The sequence below is a fragment of the Schistocerca piceifrons genome, chromosome 2 (assembly GCF_021461385.2).
Source record: "Schistocerca piceifrons isolate TAMUIC-IGC-003096 chromosome 2, iqSchPice1.1, whole genome shotgun sequence".
In the NCBI taxonomy this organism is placed as follows: domain Eukaryota; kingdom Metazoa; phylum Arthropoda; class Insecta; order Orthoptera; family Acrididae; genus Schistocerca; species Schistocerca piceifrons.
The window spans coordinates 477,619,668-477,633,150 of record NC_060139.1 but is presented as its reverse complement, the minus strand read 5'-3'; the positions used below and the strand labels follow the sequence as shown (position 1 = coordinate 477,633,150).

General features: G+C 38.7%; 1 protein-coding gene across 2 annotated transcripts in view; it reads right to left on the bottom strand.

The window, feature by feature from the left end:
• LOC124777066 (sorting nexin-14-like) overlaps positions 1-13,483 on the bottom strand; it is a 235,220-nt gene that overhangs the window by 19,977 nt on the left and 201,760 nt on the right. For both annotated transcript variants that reach the window (XM_047252339.1, XM_047252340.1), the window contains 2 exons: positions 6,776-6,940; positions 588-772 (listed from right to left, as the gene is read on the bottom strand). In XM_047252339.1, coding sequence (XP_047108295.1) covers positions 588-772; positions 6,776-6,940 — 350 coding nt within the window. The remainder of the gene's footprint in view (positions 1-587; positions 773-6,775; positions 6,941-13,483) is intronic.

The following is a 13,483-nucleotide window of genomic DNA, read 5'->3' as shown; positions in this document are numbered from 1 at the left end:
TTAGGAGCTGGCCTAGTATGGTGGTGCGGGTCTCCCACATCGTTCCCCTATGCTCTGTCAAGAAGCATGGGACTTCATCATCATACAGATTAATATGAAAAAGAAGTAGACAATGTAGGTGAGACACACTGCTAAGCTTGTCATCCCCCTCTGACACATCATAAGCTTCAAAAATGTTTTGAATGTATCTTAACAGAAAGCACTGATACATAATGCACTACAAGAAACTGAATTATTTTTTGGCCTATCTTCTGATATCTAAAATAGGAAAACAATTTGAAAATTCAATATTTAAGAAATGTAAGTTTTTCAGAAGTAATTTATGTAATTCACTGAGAACTTTATGATTTTTTATCATTTTGAACAATATCTACTTTAATCTCAGATGTAAAATTATTCTTTAATTTATAATTCATAAGATCACAGCACATAACATTCTTATTAACAATTACCCTACTGAAAAGTCTGATATGATCATTAAATATTTATGTTTATTATACATAAATATTGGTTGTCTTCGTTATAATTCAGCACTATGACAAGATTATAACTTCAAGCTTTTTATCTTGATGTCTTTTTTACGTTACCTGTTTGTTGAGAAGTGGGCTCTGAAGTGCAGTGAAAATAGTCAAAATCCCATCCTTGTATCTGCTGCCAAGCCATGAGTTGAGAACTCCTGGCAACAATGACTGAAGCTGACTAAGAGTAAAGGTGGCTCGTGCTTTTAATTCCAGTGCTGTCGGTGAGGAACCTTTATGGCCAAAGACAGCTCCTGTAAATGAATATTCTATATCTGAGTGACAAAATGAAATATGGGCTAAAAGGTAATGGACTGAAAGAACAGAACAACACATCAATATATGCAGATTACATTGGCAACAGCAAAATGTATCTGAACTAAAAATAATAGTACTTTCATGCTTAACAACCACAAGTAATTTTGCGCTTATCTTGCATCTTATAGTGTTGTATCTTTTGGTGGTCAGTCCATGAAATCTAGAAGATTGTGAGGTGACAAAATTGTTGTAGCACACTACAGGCAAGTGAACTGCCTAAACTTATTACGTATCATCATTTAGACATCAACCTGGACTTTTCGTAGTTTTGTCTGTTAGATAGGTAATGATGGATAGTACTTTGAATTATTATTGTGTTATTGGTTTTGTGCACGAAAAAATGTTGTTGTAGAAAGACGATGTACACTGGGACTGCAGTCTGAGAATGTACATATGTTCTCCAGCCAGGCAGAGTGTTGCAATGCTGCACACCAGGGAGCAAGCAGCGAGAGTGGGCTGGCCACCAGAAACATTAAACAACAGTTGAATAATTGTTAAAAGAAGTAATGATACTGTTCATTTGTACCTTTTAATGGCTCAGGATGATTTTAAAATGGTCTTATTGGACAGAATTAGTTTGACTGAGAAGTGGATTGCAGGTAGCACCAGTCTGGACAAATGGCTGAGAGAGCTGTTTGCTAGATAGATAGCCAGGTGTAAGACTATGAGGTGGAAAGTCAACTATCTGGTTTTACTTTGTGTAGTTTAACATCGTAGAGAGAGACCAAGAGATGAATACACTAAGCAGATTCAGAAGGATGTAGGTTGCAGTACGTACTGGGAGATGAAGGAGCTTGCGCAGGATAGAGTAGCGTGGAGAGCTGCATCAAACCAGTCTCAGGACTGAAGACCACAACAACAACAACAACAACAGATATTCTATATCTGAGTGACAAAATGAAATATGGGCTAAAAGGTAATGGACTGAAAGAACAGAACGACACATCAATATATGCAGATTACATTTGCAACAGCAAAATGTATCTGAACTAAAAATAATAGTACTTATTCAATCTGTATATTGAGCAAGCAGTAAAGGAAACAAAAGAAAAGTTCGGAGTAGGTATTAAAATCCAGGGAGAAGAAATAAAAACTTTGAGGTTCACCGATGACATTGTAATTCTGTCAGAGACAGCAAAGGACTTGGAAGAGCAGTTGAACGGAATGGACAGTGTCTTGAAAAGAGGGTATAAGATGAACATAAACAAAAGCAAAACGAGGATAATGGAATGTAGTCTAATTAAGTTGGTTGATGTTGAGAGAATTAGATTAGGAAATGAGACACTTAAAGTAGTAAAGGAGTTTTGCTATTTGGGGAGCAAAATAACTGATGATGGTCGAAGTAGAGAGGATATAAAATGTAGATTGGCAATGGCAAGGAAAGCGTTTCTGAAGAAGAGAAATTTGTTAACATCGAGTATAGATTTAAGTCTCAGGAAGTCGTTTCTGAAAGTATTTGTATGGAGTGTAGCCATGTATGGAAGTGAAAGATGGACAATAAATAGTTTGGACAAGAAGAGAATAGAAGCTTTCGAAATGTGGTGCTACAGAAGAATGTTGAAGATTAGGTGGGTAGATCACGTAACTAATGAGGAGGTATTGAATAGGATTGGAGAGAAGAGAAGATTGTGGCACAACTTGACTAGAAGAAGGGATCGGTTGGTAGGACATGTCCTGAGGCATCAATGGATCACAAATTTAGCATTGGAGGGCAGAGTGGAGGGTAAAAATCGTAGAGGGAGACCAAGAGATGAGTACACTAAGCAGATTCAGAAGGATGTAGGTTGCAGTACGTACTGGGAGATGAAGGAGCTTGCACAGGATAGAGTAGCATGGAGAGCTGCATCAAACCAGTCTCAGGACTGAAGATCACAACAACAACAACAACAACAACAACATTAGTTATTGTGTCTTGGGGAACCTGGGCCTTTGAATAAAACATCTTGTATTATAGACAAGCTTTTCTCAACAGAGCATCATATGTGGTTAACAGAAGCAAAATTAAAACTGTTTTTTTTCTGGCTTGTGATCTTTCCTTGCCTGATGTTCAGTTTGACTGAAAAAATCTTAAGATCATAGTAATAGGAAAGAAAATGTAATCTAAGTAGTAAGTAAAGTGTCAAGCAAAAGACTAAGTGATCAAAGATTATAGTCAGCTTACATAAATGACTAAATGTGTTTGATATTAATCTCCAAAACAGATAATGAAGCACAGAAGTAATGAATTTGTCCTGTAAAAATTATATTAATTTTAGTTATTGTATTGAAGGATGAGAAGAAGTAAGCAATACAAATAAAGCACAAGAAAAGTTCTTGTGTAATATGCTAAGCAATAGGCAATAGGATGGATTATATCTCTCACTCCGTAATAGAAATATCTTTGTCCAGTTTTGCAGTAAATTTAAAACAGAAGGCAGTGAAGCCTATTTAATATTAACACAAACCAGATAAATGCATTAGCTCATAATGGGTAAGTCTCTTCTTTTTTCTTGCTTGGTGAGACAGTAATATGACCGTTATTTAATATTCATGGTAGCTAGCAAAATTTGTCTCTACTTATATTCACAGGCAATTTGCATGAAATCAGAACTCAACATTAATAATCATGTTATTAACATTAATAAACTATGTTATTAATATTAATAAAGTATGTAGATCAGCCATATCTAGTGCTGAGCTTTTGTGAAGTGGCAGTAGTAAATAGTTATTTTAGTGTCATACTGAACTGATCAAAACTAAAAGCAAATACTGTATCTTTAGAAACCTATACTAAGTTATCTTAGACTGAAATATGCAAACAGTTGAATAGAAAATTTGTGGATAGTTGTGGTTCATAAAGCAGGGTGTGATTAACTAAATTCACATAGAATTCAGGCCACCTCAAGGAGATGTGCAGCATGCAGCACACATGCTGTTCCTGTTAGAACAGTGTGGATGTGTTCTTCATGTAATGTGGTGGTGGTGGTGGTGGTGGTGGTGGTGGTGGTGGTGGGAGGATGTATGGACAGGTCTTGCATCTAGGTCTGTTACAGGGATATGAGCCATGAGGCAAAGGGCAGGGAGCACGAGTTGTGTAGGGATGGACGAGGATATTGTGTAGGCTTGGTGTCCAGTGGAATACCACTGTGGAAGGAGAGGGAAGGATGGTTGGTAGGATATTCCTCATTTCAGGCCATAACGAGAGGTAGTTGAAACCACAGTGGAGAATATGATTACGTTGCTCCAGTCATGGGTGGTACTAAGTTACTAAGTCCTGAGGGGAATGCTCCTCTGTGGCCTTCTTAGTATAGAACAGGTGGCAGCTGTCGAAGTGGAGGGGATTGATGATGGGTGGTAGGTTTGATTTGGGTGGAGGTACTGATGGCTATCTTTGAAATGGAGGTCAATATTGAGGAAGGTGGCTTGATGGGTGGAGGAGGACCAGGTGACGTGAATGTTGGAGAAGGTGTTGAGGTACTGGAGGAATGTGGACAGGGTATCATCACCCTTGATCAAGATCACAAAGACGTCATCAGTGAATATGAGCCAGGTGAGAGGTTTGCGATTCTGGGTGGGTTAGAAATAACTCCTCTACATGATCCATGAATAGGTTGGCACAGGATGGTGCTATGCAGAAGCCCATTGCTATAACCTGTATTTGTTTATGTCTTCAAAGGAAAAGATATTGTGGGTGAGGATATAGTTGGTCATGGTTATTTGGTTTACATACGTAATACATACTAGTGCATACTAACACTATTTTCTATGCATACGAAAACAACAAGATGTGTTTGATCTGACACCATCTTGTGGTAGGAATGTTAATAGTAATGGATAACCCACTTACTATACAGCACATCAAAATGTAACATTAAATATTTTGGGAAGGCAGCTAGACAACACACAGAACTATAAAACCAGTACCACATGCTTCTCATTGTCATTTGAAACAATGGGAAGCCACACACCAGCTCTCAGGACAGAAATTAAAACACGCTCATTTCAAATAGGATGTATCAACACTTATGTTTTAGGTGCCCTCCTTCTCTATTTGGAAGACAAGGAGAGCATCAAGGATATTCTACACGATACAGTTTGCTTGATACAACTGTCCAGTGAAAAGATAGGCACTCTGAAAATGAGATAAAATGAAGAATTTCTTGCCAACATGTCTCATTTGCTCCAGTGCCCACATGACAGCAAAATAATTATACACAGCAGATAGGAAACTTTTGGGAGCCCCAGCATGAGAACATATTCGATGAAGCAACAGATTAATTGCCTCAGGTTATGCTCATCCATGCAGACATTAATAAAATCTAAGTGCCAATTTAAAAACTCATAAAATGATTTTTCATGTAATTTGGAGAAAAGAGCTTCTTACACACCATCAGTACTAAAATTAACCTATTCCTCTCTAGCAACCAGGGGGATCCCCTACTCCATTCCTGGCTTAGGCATTAGTCTAAAGGCTATCCCTCACACAGATCCCAATGACCCAAACGCCTGTAGGTGGTTGTTGTACAAAGATTCTAGTGGTGTTCAGCATACAAAGATGGACACTGACAATTTGGGAGCAAACTCTGCCCTACATGCAGTAGTATAACTAGGGTAACAGGCACCCAGAGCACTCTTTGAATTTGCAAGCCCCTTCCCCCTGCCAACAACTCCCGACTATTTTTTTTAGATCTCATTGCCACTTGGCCCATTTATTAAGATCAGCATGACCTTTCTGTTAAGTAAAAGGTGCACATTTTGATAATAATGATAAACTATAGCTGACATATTCATCCCAAGAGAATTAGCAACTGTACTGATATTTAAAACAATTCTCACTTATTCTTCATTCTCAATAGCATGTTTTTAATTACATGATGTGTTTCAGTCTCTCTGGTTCATCTTCAGATCTAAAACAAAGTAAAACTTAATATGTACAATCTAATATTTTACAATGAGTAGCAAAGAACTGTACATAGATGTAGAATTTACCTAAGCTGTTGTGTCAGCAACCCATCATGCCTGTATCAGAACCTCATGCTAGAGTACTGTTTTAAATAGAAGATGATCCAGAGAGTCAAAATATGGCATAATGAAAAAGTGCAACTGAGAATGAAGAATAAATGAGAATTGTTTTAATAATGAAACAAGTCAAAGCATAAAAAACACAGAGTCAAAAGTAGAACTGCTTGCAACAGTATTGCAGTTCATTTTTGATTGTTTCACTGTTGATAAATGCAAAGCAATAAAAAAAGCAAACTTAAAATATAATCTTTACGCCTTGCTCCCTTGGCATAATGAAAGTGGCTCTATCTAGCACTCAGAAAGAAGAAACAAGCACCTCTGAACCAGGGAGAGGTATGTACTATGGAACCTTTGCTCAAAACAGTCAACTTCAGGTATGCTCTTGATTTCCTTTTACACATCCATTTCCTTTCCCATTTTAGTGGCTTAAACATAAAAACACCATTCCCTTCTCTACCTTCTTCTCCCTCCCTCTTCCAGCTGCAGCCCCATGGAAACAGTGCCCAATTTACGTATCCCAGTTGCCATACCCTAGTTCTACCATTGCTTATATGCTTGGCAAACCATGGAAAGAATCCACTGTGAGAATAGTAATGGCTTCCAAGAGTGCTAGTTCCACAAGGTAAGCAGAATTTCTGTAGAGTCTGGAAAGTAGAAGAGAGGTACCTGCAGAAGTAAAGCTGTAAGTGCAGCTCAGAGCAATGCCTGAAATGAGCAGTTGGTAGAGTACTGCCCATGAAAGGCAAAGTTCCCAGTTCAGTTCCACATTGGTTTAATCTGCCAGGACTGCCAGTTTCAAAACAGTAGACACCCCTTGGCAGAGTGAAAGATTCATTCAGGAAATATCTTATACGATGGAAGGGAGAGAAACTAATTATTAATGTCTAAAGTACTTCACACATGATTAGTAAAATAAAATATTATCAAGTAATACTTACCCTGAAGAAGACGTATTAAATGCGCAACACGAGGGGGCACAAGAAGATTCCGAAGCTTGGAATCCAGGTACACACAACATAAAGAATTAATGGTATTGTGGCATAAGGAACGTACGCCTAATGCAAGTCGCAGTACAGACTGCGAGGCTCCAAACACACGTACAACTGAAACATATCATTTAATTTCTGTATTTCGTACTTACTGAGTTTAGAAAGACTACAAAACATATTCTGTGAACAAAACTTCATTAAAATATAACATATTTTCAAGAAATACACATCTAGGATAGTTGCCCATTTCAACCTTCAGATTTGCTAATAAGCTCATTGCGATGACGACACAGTCATAAGGTGCAAAGGGAATGGGCCACAGATTGACATACCGTGCAGCAAGCCTGCGAGTTCCCACTGCTCTTGTAAGACTCGTGAGACTCATTGACACACATATGCTGTTTGTCACAACGTTATTACTACGAAGGAGAATGTTCTATAAAAGTTAACAGGCTGGATGTACATTCTACTGGAGAGACCCAGAATACACCGGGATAGTTCCAGATTGGACAATTTCAAGCTAGTAGTTGTTTAACTTTGTTAGAAATTTGTAACATTTAATGTCAGATGAATGAGGTACACAAGCCAATGTTATCAAATTTCTCTAAAATTTTCCTTGTTCAAACTATCACCCATTTGAAATGAGAGTGCCTAAGTTTGTTTTCACAACTCCTGCAGTTTCTGAACACTGGCTTGTTAAATTATGAAGACTGATGAATTTCTTTTGACCGTCAACTTTAAGTTATTTCAGTTCCATTTAACACTAAAAAGCTCAATTGCAAAGGTTTGGAGATATTGCCAGATTATCACATTAAAAAATAAGGTAAAACACAAGCTGAAACATAAAGTAAGTTTTGCTACAGGATTTAGGAAAAGTTTTCTTTACTTCACTAGAAAACGTGAATAATTTTCTTATTTACAAAAGCAACTGTCCACATTTCAGCATGTAATCATGTCGCCAACAATCAGCACGATATTACCGTCTTTGATTTTTCTTGCCGTTTAGTTTTGAAAAGTTGCTTTTAATTTTGAAGTGGTAAGAGAATAAGATAGGGAATTGTATTTGACAGAATAAATATGTTACTGTTATTTTTAATTTCAGTTCAAGACGAAAGAATATTGTGTTTTATTGGTTAGAACATTAGAAAGGTTTTATGTTAAAGGTATCCCCATAAGACCGTCAAAGTTGATTTTTGGGAGAGAAGAACTTAAGTTTCATGACCACTTGGTAGGCATAAATGGAATAAAAGCAGATCCACACAGGACATGAGCCATAAGAGAATGTCCAGAATCTAAAAGTACAAAACAATTGAAACAATTTCTGGGATTAGCAGGATACTATAGGAAATATATCCAACGTCAACCTAAAAATGTTGTTGTTGTTGTTGTTGTTGTTGTCTTCAGTCCTGAGACTGGTTTGATGCAGCTCTCCATGCTACTCTATCCTGTGCAAGCTGCTTCATCTCCCAGTACGTACTGCAACCTACATCCTTCTGAATCTGTTTAGTGTGTTCATCTCTTGGTCTCCCTCTACGATTTTTACCCTCCACGCTGCTCTCCAATACTAAATTGGTGATCCCTTGATGCCTCAGAACATGTCCTACCAACCAATCCCTTCTTCTAGTCAAGATGTGCCACAAACTTCTCTTCTCCCCAATCCTATTCAACACCTCCTCGTTAGTTATATGGTCTACCCATCTAATCTTCAGCATTCTTCTGTAGTACTACATTTCAAAAGCTTCTATTCTCTTTTTGTCCAAACTAGTTATCGTCCATGTTTCACTTCCATACATGGCTACACTCCATACAAATACTTTCAAAAACGACTTCCTGGCATTTAAATCTATACTCGATGTTAACAAATTTTTCTTCTTCAGAAACACTTTCCTTGCCATTGCCAGTCTACATTTTATATCCTCTCTACTTCGACCATCATCAGTTATTTTGCTCCCCAAATAGCAAAACTCCTTTACTACTTTAAGTGTCTCATTTCCTAATCTAATTCCCTCAGCATCACCCGACTTAATTCGACTACATTCCATTATCCTTGTTTTGCTTTTGTTGATGTTCATCTTATATCCTCCTTTCAAGACACTGTCCATTCCGTTCAACTGCTCTTCCAGGTCCTTTGCTGTTTCTGACAGAATTACAATGTCATCGGCGAACCTCAAAGTTTTTATTTCTTCTCCTTGGATTTTAATACCTACTCCGAATTTTTCTTTTGTTTCCTTCACTGCTTGCTCAATATACAGATTGAATAACATCGGGGAGAGGCTACAACCCTGTCTCACGCCCTTCCCAACCACTGCTTCCCTTTCATGTCCCTTGACTCTTATAACTGCCATCTGTTTTCTGTACAAATTGTAAATAGCTTTTCGCTCCCTGTATTTTACCCCTGCCACCTTCAGAATTTGAAAGAGGGTATTCCAGTCAACATTGTCAAAAGCTTTCTCTAAGTCTACAAATGCTAGAAATGTAGGTTTGCCTTTCCTTAATCTAGCTTCTAAGATAAGTCGTAGGGTCAGTATTGCCTCACATGTTCCAATGTTTCTACGGAATCCAAACTGATCTTCCCCGAGGCCAGCTTCTACCAGTTTTTCCATTCGTCTGCAAAGAATTCGCGTTAGTATTTTGCATCCGTGACTTATTAAACTGATAGTTCGGTAATTTTCACATCTGTCAGCACCTGCTTTCTTTGGGATTGGAATTATTATATTCTTCTTGAAGTCTGTGGGTATTTCGCCTGTCTCATACATCTTGCTCACCAGATGGTAGAGTTTTGTCAGGACTGGCTCTCCCAAGGCTGTCAGTAGTTCTAATGGAATGTTGTCTACTCATGGGGCCTTGTTTCGACTCAGGTCCTTCAGTGCTCTGTCAAACTCTTCATGCAGTATCCTATCTCCCATTTCATCTTCATCTATATCCTCTTCCATTTCCATAATATTGTCCACAAGAACATCGCCCTTGTACAGACCCTCTATAGACTCCTTCCACCTTTCTGCTTTCCCTTCTTTGCTTAGAACTGGGTTTTCATCTGAGCTCTTGATATTCATACAAGTGTTTCTCTTTTCTCCAAAGGTCTCTTTAATTTTCCTGTAGGCAGTATCTATCTTACCCCTAGTGAGATAAGCCTCTACATCCTTACATTTGTCCTCTAGCCATCCCTGCTTAGCCACTATGCACTTCCTGTCGATCTCATTTTTGAGACGTTTGTATTCATTTTTGCCTGCTTCATTTACTGCATTTTTATATTTTCTCCTTTCATCAATTAAATTCAATATTTCTTCTGTTACCCAAGGATTTCACTAGCCCTTGTCTTTTTACCTACTTGATCCTCTGCTGCCTTCACTACTTCATCCCTCAGAGCTACCCATTCTTCTTCTACTGTATTTCTTTCCCCCATTCCTGTCAATTGTTCCCTTATTCTCTCCCTGAAACTCTGTACAACCTCTGGTTTAGTCAGTTTATCCAGGTCCCATCTCCTTAAATTCCCACCTTTTTGCAATTTCTTCAGTTTTAATCTACAGTTCATAACCAACAGATTGTGGTCAGAGTCCACATCTGCCCCTGGAAATGTCTTACAATTTAAAACCTGGTTCCTAAATCTTTGTCTTATCATTATATAATCTATCTGAAACCTGTCACTATCTCCAGGCTTCTTCCATGTATACAACCTTCTTTCATGATTCTTGAACCAAGTGTAGCTATGATTAAGTTATGCCCTGTGCTAAATTCTACCAGGCGGCTTCCTCTTTCATTTCTTAGCCACAATCCATATTCACCTACTACGTTTCCTTCTCTTCCTTTTCCTACTACCAAATTCCAGTCACCCATGACTATTAAATTTTCGTCCCCCTTCACTATCTGAATAATTTCTTTTATTTCATCATACATTTCTTCAATTTCTTCATCATCTGCAGAGCTAGTTGGCATACAAACGTGTACTACTGTAGCAGGCGTGGGCTTCGTGTCTATCTTGGCCACAATAATGCGTTCACTATGCTGTTTGTAGTAGCTTACCCGCACGCCTATTTTTTTATTCATTATTAAACCTACTCCTGCATTACCCCTATTTGATTTTGTATTTATAACGCTGTATTCGCGTGACCAAAAGTCTTGTTCCTCCTGCCAGCATATTTTACTAATTCCTATTATATCTAACTTTAACCTATCCATTTCCCTTTTTAAATTTTCTAACCTACCTGCTCGATTAAGAGATCTGACATTCCATGCTTCGATCCGTAGAACACCAGTTTTCTTTCTCCAGATAACGACGTCCTCCTGAGTAGTCCCCGCCCGGAGATCCGAATGGGGGACTATTTTACCTCCGGAATATTTTACCCAAGAGGACGCCATCATCATTTAACCATACAGTAAAGCTGCAGGTGAGGTGAGGAACCTAAGAATAATCCAAAGTTATTAAACTTACTGAAGAAAAACATTAAATGGATTTGGGGTGACGAGAAGTCTCAGGCCTTTAATGAGATTAAAGTAGCCCTAGTGGAGGCACCCATTTTAAAATGCCCACAGATGGCCAAACTTTTTAAGTTAAGTACTGACGTCTCAGAGTATGGAATAGCGTGTGCATTGTTCCAGGGAGAGTGGGATATTAGCAAGTGAGTGAGAAAATATTATGCTACCTTTTGGGAGTCAAGCTCTAACCAAACATGAGTTGAACTACAAAGCAACAGACAAATAAATTACTTGCTGTAGTGTAGAGTATTAAGAAAATGGTGCGTGAATGATTAGGTACAAACAGAAGGATGTGGAGTTCCCTTCAACATTAATTTTTTACCAATAAGTAATACTAATAATGAAGTGCGAAACCTAGCCTTAAGAATAAAGAAAGATATGACTGACGATCCATATTTTGGAGATAAGAGAAAAACCTTAGGCCAAGGAGGAACAATAGATAATGGTATTGTAGAATTGGCTAGGGTAAATCATGTTTTGTTTTGGAGAGTACAGAAAATTAGACTCAAATGGAGACTGTGTGTACCGAAACCCATAGGACTTCATTTAGTTACGTTTGTTCATCATGGTTATGGACGCTTAGGGGTAGAAAAATGTGTTCAGCGTATGGTAAAATTTTACTGCTTTAAGAATTGAAGTAAAAATGTACTGTCTGTACTACATACATGAGAAACTTGCCAAAAGCTGAAAGACAACAATCAAGCAATAATATGTAAGTTATATCCGCTAATACCTAAATGTTTGCATGGCTTCATGGCTGCTGATTTCTTTGGCCAATTATCAACAAGAAGAGAAGGGGTAACTTTTGTATTTGTACGAGTTGAGTGTTTGTCTAAATATATTAAACTCTACCCTATTAAGTATACCAACACAGAGGATGTGATTAGAACAGGAATATTCCTCAGAGATAGGAAAGCCATATACGAGGGCGGTTCAGAAAGTAACCTCCGATTGGTCACAGTGCGGGTTGTGGGGGGAGTAGCGACGCCATCTGTGCGTTCACGCACTCAACAGGTCAGTCGGCATCAAGCCGTGGTCAAGTGAACGTCGTACCTGCGCTAGTTTAGTTTTTGTGGCAGTTTGAAATGTGTGCTGCAATAGAAAACCCCGCCAAATGTGTAGTGCGTGCTGTCATAAGGTTTTTTACAGCCAAAGGATATTCTGCAGCAGCTATTCATCGTGAGCTTTGTGCCATGTACGGACCAAGAGTTATGAGTGAAGGAGTTGTCCATGAATGGGTACGTTTATTTAAAAGTGGACGAGAAAACGTTCATGATGAAGAGAGGAGTGGTAGACCATCATTGGTGACTGACGAACTCGTTCAGACAGTTGATGCAAAAGTTCGTGAAAATCGATGTTTCTCAATGTCGGAGTTGTCTACTGGTTTTCCACAGATTTCTAAGACTCTCTTGTACGAGATAGTCACAGCAAGATTGGGTTACCGTAAGTTCTGTGCACGATGGGTGCCCAAAATTCTTACCGACCACCACAAAACTCAAAGAATGGCCTCTGCATTAGACTTTCTGTCACATTATGAGGACGAAGGAGAACCATTGTTAAACAGAATCGTGACCGGTGATGAAACCTGGATTAAGTACGTGAACCCCGAGACAAAAGAACAATCAAAGATGTGGGCACATTCAAATTCACCTACCAAACCAAGAAAAGCCTCGCAAGATTTTTCTGCCAGAAAACTGATGGCAACGGTGTTTTGGGATGCCAAAGGGGTGTTGTTGGTTGAATTCATGGAACGTGGTACGACCATTAATCAAGACGTGTACTGTGAAACAATAAAAAAGTTACGATGGGCTATACAGAACAAACGCCGTGGTATGCTGACTTCCGGTATCGTTTTTTTGCACGATAACGCCCGTCCTCACTCTGCTCGCAGAACAACGGCCCTTCTTGAGTCCTTCAAGTGGGACGTTATCAACCATCCACCTTACAGCCCAGACCTGGCGCCAAGTGATTATCACCTCTTCATGCATTTGAAGAAATGGCTCGGGTCACAGCGGTTTGATGACGACGAAGAGCTCAAAGATGCAGTCACAGGCTGGCTCCAGGCACAAGCGGGTGATTTTTATGCAGAAGGAATTTCAAAGCTTGTGAAGAGATACGATAAGTGCCTCAATCGCTATGGAGACTATGTAGAAAAATAGTGCAAAGATGTAGTTGTAAGATGTA